The sequence below is a fragment of the Protomyctophum bolini genome (genome assembly GCF_963924005.1).
Source record: "Protomyctophum bolini genome assembly, chromosome: 9".
NCBI lineage: Eukaryota > Metazoa > Chordata > Actinopteri > Myctophiformes > Myctophidae > Protomyctophum > Protomyctophum bolini.
Window position 1 is genome coordinate 16,701,245 of NC_137870.1, and position 27,962 is coordinate 16,729,206.

General features: G+C 41.5%; 2 protein-coding genes across 3 annotated transcripts in view; both read left to right on the forward strand.

Moving 5' to 3' along the window:
* p2ry6 (pyrimidinergic receptor P2Y6) lies at nucleotides 1-26,453 on the forward strand. Of its 2 annotated transcripts, none has more exons than XM_080772451.1 (5): nucleotides 1-303; nucleotides 19,574-19,719; nucleotides 21,657-21,947; nucleotides 22,624-25,343; nucleotides 25,424-26,453. In XM_080772451.1, exons 2-4 carry the CDS (start codon nucleotides 19,592-19,594, stop codon nucleotides 23,297-23,299), a joined length of 1,095 nt encoding a protein of 364 aa, XP_080628577.1. In that variant the 5' UTR covers nucleotides 1-303; nucleotides 19,574-19,591; the 3' UTR covers nucleotides 23,300-25,343; nucleotides 25,424-26,453. The 2 variants fall into 2 exon arrangements, with proteins under 2 accessions (XP_080628577.1, XP_080628578.1); XM_080772452.1 differs by lacking the exon at nucleotides 1-303 and adding an exon at nucleotides 9,399-9,511.
* Nucleotides 1-27,962, forward strand: part of LOC308321523 (myelin-associated neurite-outgrowth inhibitor-like) — a 395,831-nt gene that overhangs the window by 43,419 nt on the left and 324,450 nt on the right. The window lies entirely within an intron of this gene.

Consider the following 27,962-nt stretch of genomic DNA (forward strand, 5'->3'; position numbering starts at 1 on the left):
GCCGCTTGGCGGGGTGCGTGAGATTAGAAGATCCAACGTGAAATCACAAATCAGTAGAGTGCTGCATGGTATCAAACAGCGCGTGGAGTCCGGATGATCAGTTGTAGCTAATGTTTGTTTGTTTGTGTTTATTTTTCTCACCGGTTTAAGGACTTTTCGGCCAGTTGTTAACTTATTGTTCTCCACACGAGGCTGCAGGCGGACAGACACCTGCTTGCCATGACAGGATCATCGATTCCAAATCACACATCGGCGACGTGTTGACAACTTACTTGACGGTTAATTCCATAATTACCATTTGAGGTAAGTTCCCTTAGATTTACTGCTTTCGGCTGGTTTCATATATATGTTGTATCTCCTCTCGGTATTGTTTTTATTTGTTTTTAAGAACGGCTATTATGTAGAATAAAATCATTCGACGACAACAACAAAGCAGTGATGTGCACACATTCCAATGAACTGAGGTTCCACAGAACCGAACCGTGTTGTTTGTCATTATGCCAAATATTGAAAGTCTAGTAGTTATTTCTGTTTGTGTACTATGTACCCGACACGTCGAGTAGCCTACAGTGGGCTTGAATCACTTTTGGCTTATGGTGTGGTTGTTAATGTTTGTAAACCAACAAGAGTATTTTTTATGAATTCCTCTTTATTCCCCTCCAATACAACGATAACCCATTATTATAGTAGGCACTAGGCCTACCGCTACCGGTTTGGGCTGTAGGCTATAGGCTATAAGGCTACTATATATAGTGTATATGTACTGTATGTTATTGTGAACAAATTGAATGAGTCCCAGCCTGCATTCCCATCCCACACCATAGCACCAAGATCATTCATGATGTATTGTTTCTGGAGAGAAACTGGCCAACACTGTTTGTTGCGAATGCGACTGCGTGATTGCTATACACACAGTTGTAAAAATAATAATCAATAGCATAATTTAATAATAAATACACAAATAAATACATTACCTGAATAAATGCTTTGAAAAGGTGGTTCTGTATCATATGCAGGCCTATACAGGCTAATTGACTAGAAAATGCAATCATATCCCCTTGTAAAGGGCCTTGGTCAGTGAAGAAAGAAACTATAGAAAGCATTTTCACACCATAGATTTGTTTTGCGTCATCACTCTCCTGGTTTCAGTTAATGGTTTGTAGTATTTCTGAGAGGCAGTTCATGCAGTCATGCTAAAACTAAACCGTCCATTATCATAGCAACAACACAAGTGAGTTATTAAGATATATTATTACTATAGTTAATATGTATATCGTAGTATATCTTGGCAGTATTATTTCATCGGGCTTTATGGATGTTTGCTTCTCCAGGACAAGTTGTTCTAAAATGATTTATAGGAGTAACAAACTTTGCCTCATCCAGTGAACGCTCCGGTTGGAGCTTGCTTCAGTGGCACACCGGGCACCCTGGTTAGCATAGTTAACAATGTTTTGTTAGTCAGGATTCCATTCAGCCAGGCATGTGAGGTTGACTGTATAGCCAGTCGGAATCCCTGCATATTTGCTTGACTGAAAGTAATATCTGGAACCCGACAGATTCCATGTTAGTGCCCTCCCTGTACCTTATTTCTGTTCATATAAAACTTATAGCCACAGCCATATTGAGAAATTACTTTTACCCCCACCCCAGAAAATAGCTCAAGAGCTTTGAAAAAGAAAGACAGACAGACAGACAGACAGACAAAGAAAGACAACTTTCTTTGAAAAACAGGGATGTCCCCCTGGAAGCCACGGCCCTCACTTTGAAAACTTGTGACATTTGGAGAGAAGGAGGGGTAGAGATTGAGAGAGATGAGCAGTCGTTCAAAAGCTAAGTGGCTGGAATAAATTGCACTAAATAAAAACATCCATGGTGGACAAGCCAAATGGACGTAATGGAATAATTACATGAATAAACCAGTCTGATATGCTTTCTCCCTCAGTGCCAGAAAAATGACCACTCAGTGTGGCCTTTTAAAGGCAGTATACTGTACTCTTATGGTACAGTCCAGTGGACTGTCTGTGTTTTGACTACAGTGATATTATTCATTAGCCCCCTCTTGGCTGCAAACCATGACAAGTCACCACAGAGAGGTCAGGTCATGGCCTGATTGTTAATGTATTGTAGATTCATGGTAATTATTGGACTGTGGAGATTCCATAGAATGTTACACAGAGCTCCTCTGTGTTCAACAATGTAAGTGGCAAAAACATGAGCAAACATAATGAGCATGAGCAACTAACTATTAGCTATGTAACTAGTAGCTACTAACACTCACTAGCAACTAGTGCTGAAACCAACAATTAGACCAGTGGTTCTCAAACCTTTTCATTTCAAGAAAACCCATAACTCAAATGAAACTGAATGGACATATATGGTAAGGGTCTGTTTGGTTCCATTATAGTTTATACGCTCTCATGAACTCTAGTGAACTGCAACTTTTTAACATTCAAAGGAAAAATGATGTAAATTAATGAGTAATGTTAAATAAATAACAAATAAATTAGCTCCAATCGGCTGATGGAGTAGAAGTATTGTGTGTGTGTACTACTACTGTTCGCTCATCTAGTGCAAAACCTAAGCTTGGACTTGGTTTCAGTTAAAGCATCAGTCTGCAGACGTTCTCACTGATCTTTATTTCTGGTTCTCCGCATGATATCGTCACTGTCGGATGGAAACCTTGTATGTCCACTCCAAACTGTCACTTTTCAGGAAATGGAAATAAGAAGCTGCTTTCCAATGGATCCAATGTAGTTTTTTAGCCACAAGCTCTTGTTAAAGCTGCACTATGTAACTTTTCCCTTCTACCCACTTACCCAGGATTTGAACCCTGTTTCCTGTGCAAGTGCTGAACATTTTAATACAGCCTGCCAGCAGGCAGGCTGGCTCTGCTTGCCAAGGGGATGAATTGAATCAGATAAAACATTGTTTTACCTGAGACATGCAACCACCCCAATTGTATAAGTTATAATTAACATGCTCTACCATACAGATTGGACAACATTACATTTGAGTCATAAACAAAAGTTACATAGTGCCCTAAAAACACCCTAAAACATGATCATCAGTTCTTATTGTTATATAAGGATGTATAATTTTTTTCAGAAAAGTGTACAGTATTTGTTAAAATGTTGTTTTTATGTGGGCACCTCACAAGTTCATTAAGTATGCCTGGTTTGCCTGGTGGATGGTGATGGGTGGTGATCCGCCTGAACTGAAGCCGCACCCACAGCTGTAGTTGTATGATAAAGGGGGAGGGGTAAGGTGAGAGGCTGGTAGTGTGGTGTCACTATATGACTGTTTATTTCATTGGCCGTTTGACTGTCAAGGGTTCAGCCTCCATTAACAAAGTTAATACACCATTGCACATAAAAACGACTCCATGGTGTCTAATGAAGTACAATGTCACCTCATAGACACATGAAAAACTGGAAAAATGCAAAATTGTGGCACTTCATCTTTAATCACTTTTTCTATTTTGGGCACAACAAAATAGACAAACGTAAAAAATAAGCTAAAATAAGCAGATCTACAAGTTTACAAACTGTGGGCTTGGAGATCGCTTTAATATTTACTACTTTTGTGTGAAAATGATCATACGACCAAGTTTAAAATTCTTTATGAAATATGGATATAATAATTACATTTTATATACAAGGTATCCGTCCAACAGTGATAGGCCTATATTATTATCAGATATTTAGCACAACTCAGAGTTCCTCCTAAGCTTGACATGTCTGGGCCAGTGGGCCTATTGTCTTTTAGCATGATGATTGGAATCAAATGGGACACACAGAAGTCTGACGTCAGAACCATGCCCACTGGGACATACAGAAAGCTTATGTTACCATTCAGAAATCCACCCATTTAGGCCTGAGGCTGATTCTGAAAACGCCTATAAATCCTGACCTAGGTTTTCTGAAAAACTTAAAATATTTATATAGCAGCATCAATTTTTTTACATTTTTGAATACTGTGCATACTGTAGAACCCAAAAATGTGTTCCTGGCCTGAAGGGGTAAAACACCAAAAGGGGTTCCCGCTCAGAATGGGTTAAAAATAACTATGTTCCAGGCTTTCTATTTATTTTTGTTCCTGGCATTCTCTATCGCTAATATCATTTATGATATTTATTTTGTTATTTTTAATAAAGTCTGTGATTTGTAGGCTTCTGGATATAGGCCAGTTTATGATGTTTATTTATTGTTGTTTTAGAACAGAGTTCTAATATATATTGAACAATTTAATAGCTTAATAATAATAATAATAATAATAATAATATCTCAAATTCATATAGCACTTTTCCAGTGCCCAAAGACTGTTTAGACTAAACGTCAGTGAGACTTTTGAATGGAAATATGTCTGTGATGACAGGGCTTAGGCACTTTAAACTCCAGTCATTTACACTTTGAGAGAAAGTGAGCATAATGCAAGGCATCACAGCAACACCTTACTGTATATTCATTAGTGGAAAGTGGCCAATATATTTTGGCAGGTTGATAAATCAGTCAGGCTCTAGACGTGCCTACAACACTGAGTGCAATACTTGTCTTGACTGCAGTGCTGCAGCCAAATAATATTTGGCTGCAGCACTGCAGTCAAGACAAGTATTGTCTACATATTATGTTGTGTATATTGCCTGTCATGGAAGTCTAATTTAATGGTATATAAAGCTATTTTTAAAACGGGTTAGTTTCTAACCAAACCAAGTTCCTGTTACTATACACAAAAGGAGGTGCTGCCCCCAAACTTTTTTGGACCACTCCAAGGAACAGCAATGTCCGTGTTCACCTATGTGTCCGCCTATGTATGTGGCCATGATCATGAGGACCAGTATGACTAGTACCAGTAGGGGTGCTGTTGTGCCAGAAGCAGAGAGAGAGATAGTGCTGCACGTGCTGCACTGTTGCCTGCTAATGAGAGAGAGAGAGAGAGAGAGAGAGAGAGAGGAGGGGGGGGGGGGAGTTGCACCACTCAGTGATTTGTACTGAATGTATGGGTTCCCAGATTGCCTGTACGAGCGAGTGAAACATGTGTGGTACTGTATGTAGCATAGACCCCTGGGGTACTCTGGTCAGATAAGTACAGTAGCAGGGTTTAAGTGGTTAAAGAAGTACACAGCGTGTGCCCTCCAACAGTGTAGCCATCTATTTATGGTGCAGCAGATTGATTTACACTGTCTTCTGATGATGTGGACAGCCTGTCCTCTGCTGGTATTTATGACTAGTGTTTGACCAGCGCACGTTTGATGATTGATCAGCATGTCGTTGCTGTCTGGCAGAAACCTCATATCTCTATATTTTACATTTTTATGATTTCTTTCGTAAGTTACCTTTGTCATACTACAGTGTCACACACAAAAATAGTAGCAAAAATAGACAAACTACAAGCTTTTTACTTTTGGATGTATTATCTTTTATGTGAAAGTGTCTTTAGCAGGACACCAACAGCTGCCAGCGAGCAAACTAGTGCTGTGGGATCCTTTTTTGAACACAGTTTCTTTTTTCAATTTTATTAGATTGTTCGATGTTTTCCAGACCAATTTCGAATGAATCAAAATGTGTTTAATATATCATCGAGACAATAAATAGGCAATATTGATTCAATGGCAAAAAACCAAAACACCAGGATTGGCCTGTGGTTGTGTTCCTGGCAGCGTTGTGACTGGTTTAGCTGGATGCTCCCAACACATAAACCTTATGACAGGCTATAGCAGATGTTTTTAATATTAAGCACAGCTGCAGGCAATAACTCACATTGTGATGAGTGAAAGGAACCTTCTCACATTGGCAACCACTGAAGTGGGGAGGAAGTGGGGGAATGAGTAATAGTAGGTGCATGTATTGTATTTAGATTAGTGTGTATATTATTTGGCCTTTTGTATTGCTTGTATTTTGCGACCATAGGTCGAATTTACTATGAAAACCTGCATCTCCCGTGACATCACCGTGACATCATGCCTCCATACATGGTCACGCCTCGTGACATCACACCTCCATATGGTCACACCTCGTGACCTCATGACATCACACCTCGTGACACGTCACACCACCATATATGGCCATCTCTATATATGAAGATCACGACACTTACCTCATCTAACCCTGGATAACCATACATGGAGAAGACTGGATCTGCATCTGCATTCTGCATATACGGAGCTGACCAGCAACTCTACATCTGACCTCAAACCCTTAGATATCCATATGGAGCTGACCTGTTCTGACATTCCATATGTTGATCCTTTACCACCCGTCCTTCCTGTTCTGACATTTGACATTCCATATGTTGATCTGTACACTCTAGACACGTACGCTCCATATATGGCCAGTACATAATTACTTGCGCAAGCAGAGCGCGCAAGTAAAGTTGTTTGTCCGGAGACTCACAATGCAAAGCATAATAATAATTTCGTCCCAACTCCATGTTCTTACTGTACAGTGTATTTGCACAGTATATTGTACAGTAGCCTATGTGAAATCAGTCCTCTGTTTTACCCATCCTAGGAGCAGTGAGCTGGTTGGTTGTACTGTACTGTAGTGTATTTTACCCATCGTATTAGCAGTGGGCAGCTATTGGTTGTACTGTAGTGTATTTTACCCATCCTAGGAGAAGTGACCTGTACTGTACTGTACTGTACTGTACTGTACTGTACTGTACTGTACTGTACTGTACGGTACTGTACTGTACTGTACTGTACACTCATATATACTTAATCGCTTAGATTAAGATAATTGATATTTGCTTCCCGAGAACATTTACTGTAGTGTTCCTGTGATATTGTATGTAATGTATCACCAACTATTTAGTAGTGGGAACAGTATTGTGTAAATTATTCTATATCTCTGTGTCACTATGTGAGACCTTGTGGCGTCACAAAAGCAGCACTCATGTATTATTTGGGGCCACAGACCCATGACATCACCATGGTGCCATGACATCACAGCCACCACCACAATGCTGAGTGCTACTTAGCAGTCTGAGGCTTCTGGACTAAATTGTTAGAGCAACCTGCAGAAGCTCAGATTTGTGTCAACATGTGGGCGAAATTATGCCACACAAGAATGAGTAGAAAACAATGTATGAGCCCTAGACAATAATAGACTGAGTAGAAAACAATGTATGAGCCCTAGACAATAATAGAATGTTTGTGTCCTTGAGATGTCACTAGTCAAGTAGATTTATAGTTGAAAAGAGTCTGGTAACGAGAGATAGAGAGAGAGACATGTGTGCATCCTCCAGCCTATAGTGTGTGTCTCACTGTCACTGTGTAGTCTATAAATGGTAAATGGTGCATTTATATAGCGCCTTCATCCAAGGCGCTTTACATAGATTGTGCATCAATTCACCCATTCACACAGACATTCATACACTGATGACGGCGGAAACCACGCAAGGCACCAACCAGCACATCAGGAGCAATTAGGGGTTCTGTGTCTTGCTCAAGGACACTTCGACACTAACTCTGGGGGAGCCCGGGTTCGCACTGGCAACCTTGCGGTTGCTATCCAGCTACTCTATAACATTAGTTAATTTAATTCCAAGAGTATAAATGTGGCCCCTTTATGGCCTAACATTCTGCAAAAAATAGCAAATCTACAAGCTCACAACACGTCATGATGAGTTGTGAGCTTGTAGTTCATCTATTCTTGGCAAATATATTTAGCGTAGAGCCAAAACAGGTGATTCTGATCAAATACGTACTGTATGTTTTAAAGGACCACTTCACCACTTTTCAACCTATCTTCATATAATAGGTCCTCACTAATGAAAAATTGCGCAATTTCTTTTTACTCGGTCTGTGTCTCATAGGAGGGCTGTGGGCAGTTCAGAAAACGTCTTCCAGTGACATCATCGATGGGGAATACAAGCTAATAAAAACTGCAGGCTTTCTAGTCCTGAAAAGTTGCAATGCGAAAATGGAATCGTTCTCACGATAATGAAGATCTAAACTAATTTTTGTAAATAAATCTTGTTTCAAAATAATCTGCCTAATGATGATGTCACTGGAAGACGGTTTCTAAACTGCCCACAGCCCTCCTATGAGACACAGACTGAGTAGAAAGAAATCGTGCCATTTTATCATGATTATTAGTGAGGACCTAACCTCGCATCACCAGGCTTTCCACCGCCTCGGAGGAAAGCCTGGTCTCTGTTCCAAAAGTCCGGGGCCGGATGATATGCCTACGTCACGTTGTAGGCAGCTTCCCAAACAGGATGTACCCAAAATAATCCCCCCTCCCCCGCGATCAAAATGTTAGTTCCTACCAATTAATATGCTTCTGATGCGGCGTACTTTAGTTTCGTTGAATTTTAAAATACAAAATAAATATAAATGTGAGTGTGCTTTTTAGAGATTGCGGCACAATGGCAACTGGCGAGTAAAGTCGGGGGGGAACTAACATTTTGATCGCGGGGGAGGGGGGATTATTTTGGGTACATCCTGTTTGGGAAGCTGCATACAACGTGACGTAGGCATATCATCCGGCTCATACCGAAATGAAATGGTGCCCAGGCTAGTGAGGACCTATTATATGAAGTTAGGCTGAAAAGTGGTGAAGTGGTCCTTTAAGTGGTTAAAGTGTTTCCCTCTTTCACTTTTCTCTAAAGGTTTATATATGTCCTGACCTCTGTTTACATTTTAAATGCTCTAGCGGTGAAGGTGTCATTGCGGTGACCTCATCGGTGGCAGGTACATTTTGAGCTATCCAGATTCCACAGCCCACATAGTATTAATTTACTGTAACTGGACCAGAGTCAGAACTGGACATGATGTAAATGATCAGTACACCTCTAAGAGAGAGAATAAGTAAACAGGCTGTTTAGATCCTGACACGAAGCGGAGAGCTCTTTATCACCCTGAAGGGAATTATTTCTAAACAATCACTTGCTCAACATTCATTATACTGCTTATTCCACAGCTACTTAATAAATCAATTACTACATTGACACAAAAAGTAATACAGCTAGCCTATTTCATTGATTTATTAAAGGATTTAATGCTTAAAAATCTATTATTTACTGCTAACGGTAAAGAAAGATAGCCCATTACATTATTCCAGGTTAGCTCACTAAAGCTCTAGTAGGTTGATCAAAAATCAGTATTATGTTACTGCATTGCCTATTTCCAGCCTAAAAAAAACATTTTAATATTATTGAAAAATAACCGATTTCAGTGATTGAGTTTGACCAATCAGAATCAGACATTCATCAACCAAGCTGTGTAACAAGCAATGGATAATCAACAGTCATCTTTGAGAAACAAACCCCTGGCTGAATGGCATGGGACGGGCTGTATAGACATGAGGCTGAAAGAAGGGTGACGTGCTCCTTTAAATCAGTGGTGGAGAGAGAGAGAGAGAGAGAGAGAGGCAGGCTGGCCGTTGCATTCCCAACAAGTATCTACTTGGAGGAGCACAGCTGACTTCTCTGCTCGTTAAGTTCCTTCCAGTGTGTTCATGGACATATGGAGAGTAGACCTGACTGACCAGAGAACATCAGATCAGATAAGGTAATAAAACATAAGCTACCTTCCCTATTCTCCAGATGGTGTTCTCTCTTCAAGGGAACATTGTGTGTGTGTGTGTGTGTGTGTGTGTGTGTGTGTGTGTGTGTGTGTGTGTGTGTGTGTGTGTGTGTGTGTGTGTGTGTGTGTGTGTGTGTGTGTGTGTGTGTGTGTGTGTGTGTGTGTGTGTGTGTGTGTGTGTGTGTGTGTGTGTGTGTGTGTGTGTGTGTGTGTGCGTGTGTGCGTGCGTGCGTGTGTATTGTGTGTGTACTGTGCATATATGCACATGCATAAGGTACTTATGCTTGCTTACATGCCTATGTGTGCATATGTGTGTAATGCATTTCTGTGTGTGTGTGTGTGTCTTCAAGGGAACATTGTGTGTGTGTGTGTCTTCAAGGGAACATTGTGTGTGTGTGTGTGTGTGTGTGTGTGTGTGTGTGTGTGTGTGTGTGTGTGTGTGTGTGTGTGTGTGTGTGTGTGTGTGTGTGTGTGTGTGTGTGTGTGTGTGTGTGTGTGTGTGTGTGTGTGTGTGCGTGCGTGCGTGTGCGCATGGCATTTTGGCCAAGCGACAGTGAGGCAATGGGATGCATGAATTATTGATTCGATGGATGTGGACATGCGAGAGGTAGGATTATAGGTATATCGTAGTACTGTACTGTACTGTACTGTACTGTACTGTACTGTACTGTAGTTGTTGAGAACCACTTTGTCACGTGGTGTGCACGGCAACACGTGAGCTTGTAGATCTGAGGTGAAATACTGTACTGTACTGTACTGTACTCCTCCCTGGTGTGTGTGCGACACTAAGACAGATAAATGGGATGCATGAATCATTGATAAGGTGATAAGGTTGAGGAATTAACAGATGATATACAGGAGCTTAATTGGACATTAATTGCTCCCTGCCCTCCTTAGCCCCAATCAACAGCCTTCCACTCTGCCTTGGTGGGGTGGGGGGGGGGGGTGTTATCACACTGTTGAGGTCTCAGAAGTCATCTCTGTGTATCCATCTGTGTATCCAGTATCAATCAACAACATCCTCCGAGCAGCTCTCTGGCCAGACAGTCAGGCAGACAGACAGACAGACAGATAATGAAGCCAGATGGACTCCTCCTGTGTCTGATCTAGAGCGATAAGACTTAAAATCAATATCGATATATTCAGACCTTTGCCTCTATTATGATTAATTATTATTATTACTATTATAATAATATGCCTAGTGCCTACTTATAATAGGCATTGTGAGCTCACAGTAGATCTGCTGTTATTTTATACGGAGTATAAGGAAAAGAGAAGGGAACCCGCACACTCAATACGGTAGATACATTTATTGACAACGTTACGAGCCAAGGCTCTTCATCTGGTCAAACTGAGTTTGCCTACAGAATATTCTGTCTGTCTGTGCGTGCCGTAAACATGGAGAGCTGTCACTGTGTGGGGATTGGGGAGTAGGGACTTTCATCTCGATAAACTTGTAAACATTTTGCACTGCTGCCTGTTATATCAGTGCTGCGTGCATAATTGCATATAGTGAGAGAGAGAGAGTTGTGCAAACAAGATTTGAATATGCCAGCACATACCAAGTTTGTTGGGCTTTAGGGTATAGATTGTATTGGGGGGGGGAGTACTTATAGTAAATACATTTAAACAAGAATTATTAATAACCTTTTTGTATAGTTATTGCAATAATAACATCATATCACAAAATCCCAAGGCACACCTGGACTCTTACAGCACACCACTTTGCTGTGGAAAATCACTGAACCACTAGTGTAACGACTAGGTTCCAACTTCCTATAGGTTGAGAGACAAAGAGAAAATTGTCAGTTTTGCACACTGTGTGTGTGTGTGGGGGGGGTTGATTTTCTTACTGTGCAGTCCATGTTTGCCAAGCGAGCTCGGTAATAAGCAGGCATGCTGGTAGGTGCTGAAGATGTTGACATCTTTCTTCTATATGACGTGACTTCAGTTTGTAGTCACGTTACAGTAAGCAGGCGTTATAAATAGGATTGCGGTAATACAAGTCCACATTTAATGTAACCCAGGTGACCCAGCCCATATTTAGCACATTCATCAAATCATTGCTGTCAGGTGGAAACCTCATTATGTCCAAAACAGTTATTTTTCAGGATTCAAATTCCACAATATCAAAAGTAGCAGATCTACAAGCTCAAAGCGTTTTGCAGGTGTATTGGGTTTGCAACTGTCCCGTGCACTTTACATATTCTGATGCCAGTAGCCTATGATCTAACGTAAATCTCTGGATCACGCAGGCTCAAAAACGATACTGGCACTGTTCAAGCCAAGAATGTGTCAGCAATACGCAATGATTCATAATACTACTTGCCATTTAATTCCATTAAACCAAGAGGCACTTTTCTTGTATTGGGGACTGAGCTTTTTGAAGTATGTGGGCATCGATACTGCTACCTCTCTTACATGTAGGCGTTGTACGGTGCACGTTATTGCATCATCATCTCCCGTGGTCAGCAGCACCTTCTCATTACTGGTTTGAGTGTGTTTTAAGAAGAGAATAAAATCCGCACTCTCAGTAGTAGTAAGAGTCTTGTTTAATTCTTTCTTCACCATGTCCGTATATTTACGGACCCCGACGCTAGGGGACGTCATATCCCAGGCCCCACCATATACTCTATGTCTATATAATGGTTGAGTCCCACGGAAGTTTTTTACATTGGTCCGGTTGCTACGGCAACTCCCCACCGCTCCAGCTATGGGATTGAAAATATAATCACTGTGTAAAGCAGTTGAAAGGAGGATTTTCAGACGTCCTTGGTGGATCTTCTGCCATCCAAATTTTGGAATTAATTTGTGCCTTTGTACCACAACACTCCCGCCATGTAAAAGCTTCTGACGAAAGGTAAACAGTGTGTGCTTGTGCCAATGATACTCGAGTGTGTGTAGCGAGTGTGTGTGGGGGGTGGGGGGACGGGCAAACTTCGACTTTTAAAGTGAACGCGTATGGTGGCACCTGGAACTGGGATTTATGCTAACAGCTAGCCGCAATAAATTAGTTAATAATGTTGAGGATCCGCAGCAGCAGTCAAACCAGACAAACAAGTTATATTATTCTGCGTAATTCTGACACTGGCGAAGGCCTGTGCGCCGAAACGCGTTTGTCTGGTTTGAGCTCGATAACCGATACCCGAAAAATTCTGAAAACAAGCTTATTGAGTACCCGACCCGTTATCAATAAGCTTTGGGCTTATCAAGCCTATTATCGCGCATAGCGGCCCAATTGCGGCAACAATCAAGACAAGAGGCGATCAAGATAATCGCCCACGCTGGCACAAACATGTCTAAAAGTGTATTGATACCTGCCAACAGAGTAAACAACATTACGTGTTTAAAGTCACTGTCTGTAGACTCTGTACACATACAGTATTGACCAGTTAACAGTTCCTTTAATATTATTTTATTGGTAAAAAGGTCAATTGCCTTTCGTTTCTTAGACAAGTACTGTAGTTGAAGGCCCTAGTAAAATATACTGGTTCTGTTCAGAATTTATTATCTCCCATTTTTCCACAAAATAATAGAAAATGCTCGATAAGAACCCGGCTCAATAAGCCTGATCGATAAGGTGATCGTTATCAATCAAAAAATAACCAGCTCCATCCCTAGGTTTGACTGCTGCTGCAGACCCTCAACATTATTAAACAAGACTCTTAACTAGTGCAGATTTTATTCTCTTCCTATATGTTCTCATTGAATCTGCACCCAGCACACGCCTGAACCCTTATGTCTGAGTTGAGCGTGCCTTTCTCCTGAATTAAGTTTGTTTTAATCCATTTAGACCATACGTTGTTTATGACAGGGGCCACCTCTGTGTCATACACCTCTGTGTCTTGTATAGCGACATCATTTATTTTTATTTTTTTACTAAGAATTTAAGAGATTACACAATGCGGAGGATGTAAGCATGATTTTTTGCGGGAGAGAGTTTACAAGGATGGATGGGTTGAATGAATGGACATTGATAAACATGAATGACAGAACTGCAATGACTGAATTAAATGACTGGTGCACGGCATGGTGGAGGAGCTTTGGCGTGGGCCCCATGAGGAACGGGCCGGAGCCTCGGCTCGGATCCTGCCTGGCGAAGGCGGGGGGGCTCCTGAGCCTGCCCCCATGGGGCTAACCTGGTGGAGCCTGATGCTGGGCGGGGACTGGGAGGTGGCGGGTACCTGAACGGATAGCACAAGTGAGACAGGGAAGGAGGAGGCGCCCTTTACGTTGATCTGATTGGAGCAGTTGGATGATGGCTAGTTCCACCTCTCAGTTGAACTTTCGTTTATAACTTACACTTGAAGGTTTTCAGAAAACTCTGTCTCAGGTCTAAATGGAAACTTGCCAACAGGTCTTAAGTGACCTTTTGTCTTTGCTGTGGTTCCATTAGTAGTATCAATGTTTTTACATGGTACTGGTGCAGGTCAGCTCAGGCTGCTGTGCATACAGCGAACCACAAGGCACAGCTTCAAATAGCAGGCGCCGTCGACACTAGTCTATGAATTGTCTATGAATTGATTGCATAGGGCCTAAATGGAAAACAGACCGCAAAGACCTTTTTTGGTGCTGCTATCCCTTTTTGACTGGAGTGTTTGACTGTACTTTCACTACTCTGCTGTTTATACATTCTGTCTAATAAACTATTCAATCAATCAATCAGTTGCCCCGCAGCCCACCTGCCCCTGGCAGGTAAATGAAACATTCGGGCAGGGGGAGTTTGCTTTCAGGTTGCCCGACTGGGCAAGTGCTTGTTTGAGAGAGGACGCAACCGTCTATAAGTGAAGAAGGAATGCAGTCCGCACACTGATCTCAAGCTCCCAGAAGCACTTTATTATCAGCATTTCTCACACAACCATCTATAAACACAACACGAGATATCTGATTCTGTCTAAACACCTGATCGTGGTCAGAGCACTCTGTCTGCTGGTCTGTGGAATGTAAAATCAGAGCACTGTTTACCTAGAATGTGCTGTTTTCACTGTTGCTATACGTAAAAATATAAAATGGCAAGTGTGAACCCATAGTATATAGTATTTGGCGTATTTGTTTAGCGCACAGCCCCAGGAAGTGGACCAGTGGATTACCCCCGCCCAGACCCCAGTGGATTACAACTGTAAGTGGACCATATATGACAGTATGTCCATCTCCCTCATGCGTTTAAATATTTATGCGAGAATGCAGGCGATAACACTACCTCTCGCATGCTAATGACAAGTATGAAAATGATGCATGTTCTGTTCATCAGGAATTGTTACTCTTATGTGCGCAATCACATAAGGGTCTGGATGCTTTCGGTGGTACCTCTGTAGAAGGGCCTTAGTTGGGACCCATGCCGAACTTCTTCAGGCGCCTGCATGAGAAAGTAGAAACGTTGTTGTTGTGCTTTCTTCGCGACCCTTTCAATCTATACGCCCCCAGGTGAATTTCTCAGTGATGTGAACTCCCAGGAATTTGACCCTCTCCACTGCAGCTCCTTCTGTGTGGACGAGGGAGCGCTCTCTGCCTGTCCTCCTGTAGCCCACGACCAGCCCTTTGGTCTTGTCGACATTGCGCGCCAGGTTGTTCAAAGTTGATGAAACCAAAGAGTACAAATAAATCGATACAGAGTTGATGCTGAAACATTTCTGTAGAGATGGGAGTAAGATCACTCAATCACTCTACCCAGTTGAACACCTTGAGAGATTTTGGAATAATGTGTTTGCTCTCCTCTTCACCACCAATCATCAAAATACCAAAAGAGGGAATATGTTCTTGTTAGAATGGTGTTCCATCCCTCCAGTACTGTCCATTTCCACAGACTTGTAAAATCTGGTATTTGAAGCTGTTCTGGCAACTTGTAGCGGCCCAAAACCTTATTAACCTTTTTAACTTGAATTTTTCATCCGTTTGTTTATAGCTACCCTTCATCCACAGAGGCAGACGAAGTCTGCACCATCTCACTCTCACTTACTGTTACACTTGCACTCACACCCTCACACACACACACACACACGCACGCATGCACGCACGTATGTATGTATGTACGTACGTACGCACATTGCAACACATGCAACGAGTGCCAATAAGACGATGATTGCTGTTTGCTTTGTAGGTAATGAAAGCCTCCAGGGCGCTGCAAATTGGAAACGTGGCCAACACACACACATATACACACACACACCCACCCACCCTGTCTGTGTCATTCACATACATGCACATTGCACAGGTACGTGTGTCCACGCACTTGCATACACACAATGATTGCGCCTCTAAGTACTGTCTGTGTGCTGTAATAGTGCTTAAGTAAGCATACTACTTTTCTACAGGAGATGACGAAGCAACATTGACAATTGGAATGTGATTATTTGAATTATGGTATGATTTAATTTTGATGATTGATATGATTTAATTAGAATTATGATGTGAAGCAAAAGTTCATCACTGAATCACTTAGGAGAGCCCCATTTTAGTACTACTAATATCTATGCTTGTCGCCTAATTGCAATTATTTGAGATAATCACTGATATTTTTTGATCAATTGTCATAATTGTCATATTTCCATGATAAATGTTGATACATTTTTAAACATTCTCCAAAAATAGTGGAAAGAGCCAATTTACTCTCTCACATTGAGTGTGTGCTCGTAGATCTGCTATTTCTATTTAGAGTGCACTTATTAAATAAGTCAGTAACGTCTTTATTTTTCATATCTGCCCTGTACAAATGTTTATGAAGCCTAATAAATGCCCTTTTTATTCATATCTTCCAATGGTTAATGGCAAAAACACAATTCAATTGTTAATCACAATTATGTGTGTAACAGTTAATCGTGACAGCCCTACTAATCTCTATTTAAACACGGACAGCACTCAGTTGAATCTTTCAATATTTATCTAAGGATAAGTGTACAATACGGTGTGCAAACAAGTTACTATATTGTGTGTATACTCAGTTTGACCCTACATTGACGCAAGGATATCGTTGCTGTCGGGCAGAAACCTCATCTCTTTTTGTGTTTAATGAACGCCCTACTTCAGGGGTTTTCAACTGATTGTGAACCAGGGACCACCACCTTGACTAAGGATCAACCTGGGGACCACTGCTGTGTTGCAATGGGATATGGGCTAAGATTAGTGCTTTCGTAACACTTGTTATGGAATGCATCCCATGTCTTATACTGTTTCTGAACAGTATAACTGTTGAAGCAGATCTACATCCATACATTATGACTATTATCGGCTATTTGAACTATTTTAATAATAGTAATTATATATATATATATATATATTATTTATATAGTAAAAATGGCAAATACGTGCAAGATATAGCACATGATTATATGGGAACATTTCCTATTAATGATGACTCAATCAGGCAAGCTGGTACACTTCACCCTTCTTGAGATTCTAACTGCCTTTTCTGTGGAATTTCTTAACCTCAGATTCTGATAACATTGACCCAAGAAAATACAAAATCTTCACTTTGCTACATTACTAAATGCATGGTCAGGGACCACATGCAATACCTCCACGGACCACCAGTGGTCCACGGACCACCTGTTGAAAACCCCTGCCCTACTTGATCAGACTACACTACAGCGTCACACAAAAGTAGAAAAAGTAGCAGATCCACAAGCGACATGTTCTGAGCTTGTACTGCTACTTCATCTCTGTCGGTTTCCAGCGAGCAGAGACGATATACTTAAAGTGCAATATGTACTTATTATGCAGAATGACAATTTCAGAATAATGCACATTACTTCAATTTGTTATACTATAACTATTGATTGATGCATTATGTGTAGTTAATGTTGCAGCTATGAAGGAGTGGCTTATCGTAACTAAACTTAAAAACTTTACACAAATGGGCAAATAATTATTATATTATCTTAACTGATTTCTTAATAACCTACTTAGTTTATTTGTTTATATTTTATGGAGTTAACATCAACCATAAAGTAACTAAAGGCATCAAATAAATAGTAGCGGTATAAAGTATAGCTCTTCTTCAGTCATCTCCATCGTCCATACATGATCTGGCTGCTCTCCTGTCTGTCTTTAGTACGTCCGTATTGTTACTGTACTGCAGTTGTTGGGTGCAGGGTGCTCTCATGATATATGCTTCTGTTTTCTCCCATTACATCAATTTACTGACAGAGAGTCAGTAAATGTGTCTGCAATATTGACTGCCTAGCCTCATTCTCCTGGCCAGTGGCCACTATCTTCTCACTCACCCTTGGTAGCCCTCCCCCATACAGATGCTTGTTTGTTACATGCTCATCCTGGTTGATGTCTAGTACCGCTCATAGTATTCTGATGTAGCAGCATCCATCCAGGAAAGTACTGTACAAATGTGTACGTATAAGTACAGTACTTGTGTAAATGCACTTTTGTTGCCACCACTGCGCACACCGTTGTCAAGCAAGTATACTGTACGTGTACAAGCTCAAAGCACATCGCAGCGTGACGTGTTGTGACGTGTTGTGAGCTTGCATTTGCTTTACAGCAGTGCGCGACTAATGTCACATGCCCTTTGGACTGGCCTGCAGGGCCTGTGTAGCTGTGTCTAGTGTAGCGGTACTCCCCTTTCTGTGTTTCCTCCTCAGAACCTATAGACGACTAATCGAGGTGTAATCAGCACTGATTAGCTACACCTGGCCAACAGGGTGCTGCATCCATGGAGCAGTGTACTGTTGGCATAGGCTGTGCACACACGCACAGCCTGCATTTAAACTCTAGACGGGCCTGCCCCAAAGTTACGCCACGCTTAGATCTCCATATATGGAGCTGACCTGTTCTGACATTCCATATGTTGATATGACCTCATCAAACCCTGTACACTCAAGACACGCTCCATGGTCAGAACAGAATTCATTCCATATGTTGATCTGACCCCCCATGCCAAAGCACCAGCACTCACCCAGCAGTCTGCTGTCTCCCAGGCGGATGCAAGGGCGAGGTCGCTTCTCGCCCTTAGGCGTCTTATTGGTTGTAACTTTGTACACTGCCACTGCTTCCTCCTTAATTTGTCATGGCCCCATTGTGACACCAACTATAAATCTGGCATTAGGTTGAAGTTGCTTGGCAGCTGTGCCAAGCAACTCAATCAATCAGGCATTATTCTTACACTGCTCCAGTCTAGACGCGGTGTTAACTCTCCATTCTGCCCACGTGGCAGCATGGTGCAATATGATCTTTCTTTGTTTCCCATCGCCTTCTTACCTCCTACTCTATTATGAAATGTCTGCGTCACAGCCCCCCCCCCCCCCCCCACACACACACACACACACACACACACACACACACACACAAAGGAACGCACACACACACAAAGGAACGCACACACATGCACAGCCTACAGTTGAAGGGATGCCGATTGTGAAATGCAGTGAGTCACAATCTGTCTGAGACTGCCTCGGTCAGGGTGTCTTAAATCATCTTTTCACCCGCGATGCATCTGGGCACCAGTGTGAGTGATGGTGTTGCAGGTGGACGGTGGTGGTGGTGAATGCAATTCATCTTTTTTTTTTGGCTTTTCTGCATTTATTGATGGTATCAAGTGAAGATGGACAGGAAAGAGGGAGAGAGAAATGGTAGAGACATGCAGCAAAGGTCGTCATGAATGGGACTTGAACACGCAACGTGCCGTCAGGCCAAAGCCAAAATGTGGCATGTGACTGGACCACTTGTCCAGCTGAATGAATGAATCTACCTCCTGAGCATGTGGCTCAGGAGGTAGACGGCCGTTGGGAATACGAAGGATCCTGGTTCTTGGATCCTAGATATCATTGCTGCGTCGGGCAAAAACCTCTTATGTTATCTCCATATTCTAACTTTTTGTGTTTTCATAAAACGCCCGACTTGATCATACTACAGTGTCACACAAAAGCATCAAAAGAAAGTAGCAGATTGACAAGCTTGAGGTTGTAGATTTGCCATTTTTTTATTTGAATCCTGAAAAGTAACAATTCGTAATTTGTCCTTACTTAATTTGTCCACCACTGATTGTGTCAATGTTCTACCCAAGAAAACCAGAAGCCTGTGTCTCTCTGTGTTCCACAGAATGTGAAGCTAGCTGCCATGTCGGTGCCATCTGTGGAATCCTTCTCCACGGAGATGTTCCTCACCGGGACTTTCTCCTCACCAGAGCCCACCCCTGACGACCTCGACCTGATAGAACATCTCTACCACAACATCAGCCTCTTCAGGTGACTTCACATGCTCGTATTTATTTTTCATCTGTGATCCTCAACCTGTGGGCCATGCAATATAGTGCAAGATAATAGCCAATAGAGCACCCCTCACTTCGAACAAGTGTGAATGTTTTTTCTTCTTCATTGTGATACCGGCAAAAATGTATGTATTGTAATCTGGGAACCCATTAGGTAACAAAGGGACTCTTGTTTGGTCCACTTCCTTCTGGGTTCCCATGTGTGCTGTTTTCAGAATCTGTCTTGAGAGATGACATTTATCTGAGCCGGAACACCATCATAATTTAACTGATCATGGTCTGAAGATGTGGCCCACCGTAAACTTCCGGTTATCCCCATGTTCAATAGAAGTATATGTAGAAGAGCCCATTGGACTGGCCCCATGAAGTGAACGGAGTTTGCGTAACTCTGTCTTACTCTATGGCTCTGAGTATGACAACGTATAGGGCATTAATTTACTCAAATAAAGTAACGGGAGGTGCAGTTTATAATACATAAGGTGCAGTTCACTAAAACAGTACAACAGGTCATTACAGTAGCGCAACATCAACTGGAGCATTCAAAATAAAATACAAATAATTGTTTACTGTAAATGAAAAATCATCATGTGATAAATGACGTGGTATCGGATTGCCATAACCGATACCAGTATTTTAGGCAGCATTAGCAGCTTTTTGGATACTGGTATCAACATTAAATAGGAGAAAGGAAGGGTGTAGATTAGAAAGTAATGTATTTAGAGTCACATTGCTCACTTTGTGTAGAAAGTGAGCTATTGTGTGGAATCACACTGTCCTCTACTGGAAAGATCGGTGTACTGTACTGTTGCTATTGTACACCGTTATTTGTACATTATTATTTCATTGTTTGTCTATATTACTATTACTAATGCTGCTACAATATCTGCTTAAATAATCGATAATAATAATTTAATCAAATGATTGATTAATAATCAATCCCTATATCGGGCATGTATTATAGTTTAAAAAACATAGAAATAGAGAGAAATAGCAGATCAACGCGTTGTGATTGTGAGCTTGTAGATCGGCTATTTTCACAATTATTCCATTACACTGTTGAACAACGAAGTATAAAGTAATACTAATTAGATTCGTTATTTAAAAATATATCTATGTAGCCTATATTTTTAAGGCACTTAAAGGCACTTTGATTAATCTAAAAAGTTATCAACAGAATAATAGCCAAGAAAATAATCGATAGTTGCAGCACTACTTTTGTGTACCCATACACCACATGTAGTGTACATGTAGTAACAATGAAGACTTCTTTGTAGTTTTTTCACCTTATGACTAATCTCAGTCATACCCATATCCCCGCTAAGTGGACCTACTAACGTGTTACTACTTTCACTTTATGCTTAACCTCATGACAGGTACATACTGTAATCTGCTGGTCTTATGCCATGTGTAATATGTACTAGATTTTATTTTATGTTGTCTTTGACATGCTTATTTAATGTTAGGTTTTTCTTCTTCTCCCTTTATATAAAACAACAAAATGATGGAGCTTGCCCACTTCTTCTATGCCTGTAAACCAGTGATTTGTCCTGGTTTACCCCCCCCCCCCCCCCCCCGAACCTAAAATGACGTCAAATTGTAGGCTCTACAGTGCCGAACCGACTTTTATTCGGCTCTAAAATAGGAGTATGAATCCGCCCTAAGACTACGGTCATTAGTATTATTGCCATCACCTGGGTGGTAGGGTCAGTCATGTAACTTTCTCGACGTTAAGCCAACAATACATCCATGCAAAATAACATTGACAGCTATGAGTTGGCGAAAGCTTTACCTGCATAGCAACAGATGCTAAAATATTTGGATTGGCATTGGACAATCTCTGTTTGGGATGGGATTTAGCAAAGGGCTAATTGCCTCATTGTTGAATGGAATCGTGCTCATTTGCCTTTCCTTCAGGTCGGGCGGTCCACGCTGCACCTACAAGGAGGACTTCAAGCGCGTCTTGCTTCCGGCCGTCTACAGCTTTGTCTTCCTGCTGGGCCTTCCTCTCAACGCCGCCGTCATCCTGAAGATATGGAGGTCACGAGGAGCCAACATGTCCAAGAGCAACATCTACATGCTCAACCTGGCCACCGCCGACTTCCTGTACGTGATGTCACTTCCCCTGCTCATCTACAACTACGCCAGCCACGACTACTGGCCGTTCGGCGAGCTGGCCTGCAAACTGGTGCGCTTCCAGTTCTACAGGTGAGTGAGAGATCTGACCGGTTATATATCTTTGCAAATGGTAATTGGTTCATTTACACAGCTCCTTTATCCAATGCACCTTGCAATGTGCTAAAATGGATGGAGGATTTAGCAACCACATGAGACAATACCCCCCTTTCACTGCTGGTATTTCATTCAATATGACACCATATGGTCACTGTCTGTTGGCCAGTAACGCAACTCCATATATCAATGTTAGAGAGATTATTTTGAATGCACAAAAGTAGCAACAGAGCTGATTTATTAGCTCACAAGTTCACAACACGTCGTGATGCATTTTAATTTAAAAAAAAAAAGCGATGGGAAAATATTACATGAAAATGGTGTGCCTGTGGTTTTTTATATAAATTATATTTAATTAAATTCAATATTATTGAACGAATGAGAGTATTAACACATTCTGTGCCAAAACGTTTTAATCAGTTTTTAACTTTTGCAAAAATAGCAACACATTTTTTCCATTTCCTGAAATGTGTCTCGTTTCGAGCCTAGTTTCAAGCTTGCAAATCTGCTACTTTTTATACTTTTGTGTGACACTGTAGTATGATCAAGTAAGGCATTAATTTATGAAAAACAAAAACAAAGTTTTAACATGGAGATAAGAGGCCCAGTGTTTGTATTGACAGTGATTAGTTTCTTGTTGTTTTCCCCACAGCAACCTGCATGGCAGCATCCTGTTCCTCAGCTGCATCAGCATGCAGCGCTACGTGGGCATCTGCCACCCGCTGGCCACCTGGCCCAAGGAGGGCGGCCGCAGGCTGGCCTGGCTGATCTGCGGTGGCGTCTGGCTTGTGGTCGTGCTCCTGTGCGGCCCCACCTTCTATTTCGCCTCCACGGGGATCCAGCGTAACCGCACGGTGTGCTACGACCTAAGTCGTCCGGACCAGTCGTCCGACTACTACCCTTATGGCATGGCCCTGACGTGCCTCGGCTTCCTGTTGCCGTTTTTGGGCATCGTGGTGTGCTACTGCCGGATGGCCCGCCACCTCTGCCGCCCGGCGGCGTCCTACGACGGTGTCTCCATGGCGGGCAGCGAGAAACGGGACAAGGCGGTGCGTATGATCCTGATCACCATGACGGTGTTCGCCGTCAGCTTCCTGCCGTTCCACCTGACCAAGACCATGTACCTGCTGGTGCGAACGCTGCCCAACGCGCCATGCGAAACCAGGAACTTGTTCTCCATCATCTATAAAAGCACCAGGCCGTTCGCCAGCATGAACAGCGTCCTGGACCCCATTCTGTTCTATTTCATGCAGCCGCGCTACAGAAGAAGCACTCGAAGGTTTTTTCTGAAGGTCTCCACCCTCAAGGACAAGGGCACCACAGTGTGACAGACTCGGAGATCACACAACTGGGAACGTATTTAATTTGCGTTTGCTTCTGACCTGCGTGGTGCGCTCCGGAAGGTTGAAGATATGTTAGCTGAAAGTCGCAAAAGAAGGAATACATCTACAAAGATTCCTTAGAGTGGGTTTCTTTTATTTGCACTAATTCACAGTTGAATTAAGCCTGGGATGCACAACTCTGGATGTAGGTTTATAATCGGCAAGCTGTATGACCTGATCTGTAAACGTAGCAGGTCATCTAGAACATTTGGAGGATACAAACATTGAGTCATACTATGCATAGGCCTAATCTAGACCTTATGTAACCTTAAAACGGCACTGAACAATCCAGATACATGGATTTGATAGATCCCTAAATATATGTGATTTGTAGTTCTCATAAGCGCTTCCCAGATTCTTTAGTTTTTTGGGGCGTTTCATGTGCTCACAGCATCATGGACTTGCGTTAGAACTTAGAACCTTTGCTGCAAGTTACTGCAGCTGTTTTCTGTCCGCATCTTCCATGTCGGACATAATATGTCCGACATTATGGAGCCAGGGAACATTATCATTATGATCACTAGCAGACAGATACCTTGTATGTCCATATATATATATATATATATATATGATGTCAGATACTTTAGAAAAATCTTTCCCAAAATGCCCAAAATTGGAAGGCTAGGTTGAAAGTGTTTTATAAATGTTTAACCAATGAATAGTAATAACAACCACACTGGATCCATTGGAACAACACTTTTTTTTTTTAATTTCCTGAAAAGTAAAGGTTTTTGACATACAAGGTTTCCAACCACGAGCACGGATATGTAAATCTAAGACTCTGTTCTCTAGGTTGATAAAATAGAAGGACATGGAGGAAAGAGAAGAACAAGTTAAAGGGTGTGTTTATATAGCACCTTTCTCCAAAGCACTTTACCATGTGCATTACTTTCACACAACGATGATGGAGGAAACCACACAAGGCACCAGCCTGGTCATCAGGAGCAGTTAGGGGTTTGGTGTCTTGATCAAGGACGCGCAGCCAAGTGGAGCTATAACTCCTGAGCTGCTGACACCCCACGAGTACTTCGGACGGAGGATGCAATTCCTCATGGTAATATTAAACCATGTAAAAATAACGCAATCTATACGACTGATAATTTACATGTTTGTGACTGTATGTTCGAATTGCATGAAAAGTTAAGCATAACATTGCTATGAAAAAGAACATCAGAGAAGAAGGCGTGGGATTGCTGATGCAAACTGAAAAAGGAATGTGAGAATATGAGATTGCAGCATACATTTTGAATACTTTTGAATTCATGTAGGATTTTTAAACAATATACTCTTACCTGTGATTGTTGTCCTAGCCTTTTCCTGGTCACACCATGTGTAATATATTTTGACCACTAGATGGTGATATTTACACACTGCTGTAATCTCACAGTGTTAAAGCGTCCCAACAGCCCCTTTGGAATTATTTTAATCTGAAACACTTATACTTATGATCTAAGACAACTATAGTACCAACAGATATCAGCATATATCAGGCCAATAACATGCTTCAATGATCCATTCCATGCTAAAGTAGGATATTGCATCAGCTGATTTGCACTATACTCTTAAAGGGATATTTCACTGAAAAAAAAAAAAAAGAAAAAAAAGTATCATCTTCTCAGGCTTTTGTGAACACACCAGACTTTTTTTTTTAAATGTTGCTCGATTCAGTATTTAGATATTTGATCTAAATGATTGATTTTATCAGACATGCCTTCCTACACAAACCCATTGTAACTTTTAACTCCATTTTAACCATGATAGTGTATGGCATCTGGCCAGTCTTGGCTCTCTATGCTTTCTGCTTGTTTGTCCTTTAGGTTGGAGCTGCACTCTGCATGTGGGGAGGTGTGTCCTGGCATTCACCTGGCTGTTCTCCATCCTGAAATTACCTGGCTGGCTACTTAAACCTGGCTGTGACAGCATGCAGCCATGCAGTGCTCACTGATATCTCCAGCTAGTGCACATGCTGGTGCAGCTACAGTAGTACTAGGTCAGTTCAGCAGCTGTTGGTTTAGCTTTTAGACTAGACTCATTCTTGACCATTTACTGTACACCTGATCTCTTCCACAGTCAGCCTGACAGCCTCCCACGCAGCTCCAACCTGGACAGAAGAAGACAGAGATCTATGCTGCCTATGCTCCTTGCTACTTTGGACCTCCTTGTTTGGTGAAATCGTATATAAGGTATTACTCTTCTCCTGGAGCCTGTACTTAAGTTCTTTATGGAATAAAGACTTTAGTTTACTCTCTATACGTCTCCTTAGTCTGCATGTTAGTGTTCTGCATCTGGTTTCACTCACTCTCTGCCTTGACCTTGACCCGTCCTTGTTTCTGGTGACTCGTACTGCCCTCCTAATATGTGAGTGTGCCGTGTCTAACGTGGTTAAAATGGAGTTTGAAGTCACAGTACGATGGGTTTGTATAGGAAGGGTGCGTGTCTGATCAAATTAATATCATATCTACAGTAGATACTGAATCGATCGAAAAAATAAGAAAACTGTCTGGGGTGTTCACAAAAGCCTGGGTAGACGATGAAATGACAATTCTTCACACCAAGACTGCAGTTCAAATAGTTTAACAAGCTTCACAAGTTCAGCTTGTTAACATAAATATTAACAGCAGTTATATTCTACATGACTCTTAAAATGTATGACTTTAATAATCTTGTCGTCACTGTCAACGCTTAATGCTGGTAGATCACTATGGTTTGTTGTGATAGACAACTCGCTACTGTCTCTCAGTCCAAACATAAAATTGGATTATTAATCAATTGGATTCCCTGCTATGAAAATGCATCCTTGTATAAAATGTTAACCAAGTTAAAGGTTTTAAATTATGTGATTTCTGTTTTACGATGGCAACTATTCATTGATGCTACTTTAATACCTATAAACTAGTAAGTATTACTGTATGCATGATGCAACTGTCCCTGTCCAACTCACAGAAATACTGTAGCTGAAAATGTATCAATGAGGAATGGAACATTATCTATATGCACTCAGTAGGCTACATTGATGTTTTATTGACACAATTTGAACTCAAATTATATTTGCTTCCATTTTTAGCACTGTGTTCAAAGGAACTTTGTGACGTCTATGGCGTTACCTGCTGTAACGGTTCCAAAACACCTGACTTAACCATTTGTCAGTGTGCTTGTCTGGTTGTGGTGTTGCTGATATGATGTGCTTGCTGTAAACATGTTCTAGGACTGTCCCCTCATACTCTAATCAATCGGTCAGTTTGTCTTGGTTGACAAAGGCTTTGCTAGTTTTTTTATGCTTCCCCCATGTACATCTCTTGTAAACTCTACATAACCTTTTCAATAGCTACAGTAAAGCCATTGTGAAATTAAATTTGGAATGTTCAGTTCTCAACCTCACCATCCTGAAAAGTTTGTATACAGAAAACATCATGCAGTTATATTCCTATGACGACTAGACGACTAACGATTCCAGTCGAGGACAGCCCTACGATGTTCAAACATATTACTGTCAGTATTATTTGGCTACATTTTTATTTTTGTAATCTGTATCATAGAATATAGTTGAGAATAGAATTATATTTTTGTTACATAACATAGTTCTACTGATATTTATGTTCTGAAAATGTTAATATTGTGTTCTTTTCATCTTAATACGAGTATACTGTAACTCAGCTTCCTAGTGATATTGCAAAAAAGATTGTTCTGGTCTTCTGTCCAATAAATGCTACTGACAAATAAATCCTGCTGTGCTGCATCTGTTATTTAAAGCCGTAATATGTATGTGAGTTTGTCACATCACAGAATTATGTGTTGAAACCACCAAGCCAAATGTGGGGAAAAAAAGCAAGTTTCTAAGGTTCTGATGAGGTCTTGGCACTTGACAACCATCCTATGATTTGCATTAAATGTTTAAGTTTAAAGCATCTCAATGGAACTTATTTTTAATGGATAAAATGTCATTTTGTGCAATCTGTAGAATATGTTAATACAACATAACATTTCAGGTGGCTGTATTTGTCTCCATGCTCTTCTATTGAGACATTTAGATTGTGTCAAAGGTCATGTCTTACCTGAACGTAGGATCTGACACAATTTATGGTCAAGATTCAATAACCCCTGAGCAAGCAGGCCAGCTCTATTAGCTCAATGCAATGGTAAATGTCAGCACTTCTGCAGGAAGTTACATAATGTAGCTATAAGTACACATTTATTTATCTTTGCAATTTTTTGCAATTTATCTTTGCAAAAAATAGTAGGCCTATATACTGTACATGTGAGTTGGACTGGAGGACCTTACAGCGCATAAATCCCCGGAAAACAACGGGCCCAGATAATATCCCTGGTAGCCTGGTAGGGTGTTGAGGGACTGTGCTCAGGAACTCACAGAAGTATGGACAATATTTTTAATATCTCTCTCTCCCAGGCGGTGGTACCGGTGTGTAAGACTTCTACCATCATCCCGGTGCCCAAAAGTGCAGCAGCAAAGCGCATGAATGACTTTCGGCCAGTGGCTCTCACTATGAAATGTTTTGAGCAGCTGGTCATGGCCCACATAAGGAATACCATCGACAGTAATGTGGAGTGGACCCGCACAGGTATGCCTACAGGAAGAGCCGCTCTAATTCAG

Coding starts and splice junctions, on each gene's coding strand:
- p2ry6 (XM_080772451.1), top strand. CDS start 19,592: ATGTCGGTGCCATCTGTGGAATCCTTCTCCACGGAGATGTTCCTCACC. Junction 19,720..21,656: donor CACAACATCAGCCTCTTCAG/GTGACTTCACAT, acceptor CCTTTCCTTCAG/GTCGGGCGGTCCACGCTGCA. Junction 21,948..22,623: donor GTGCGCTTCCAGTTCTACAG/GTGAGTGAGAGA, acceptor TTTTCCCCACAG/CAACCTGCATGGCAGCATCC.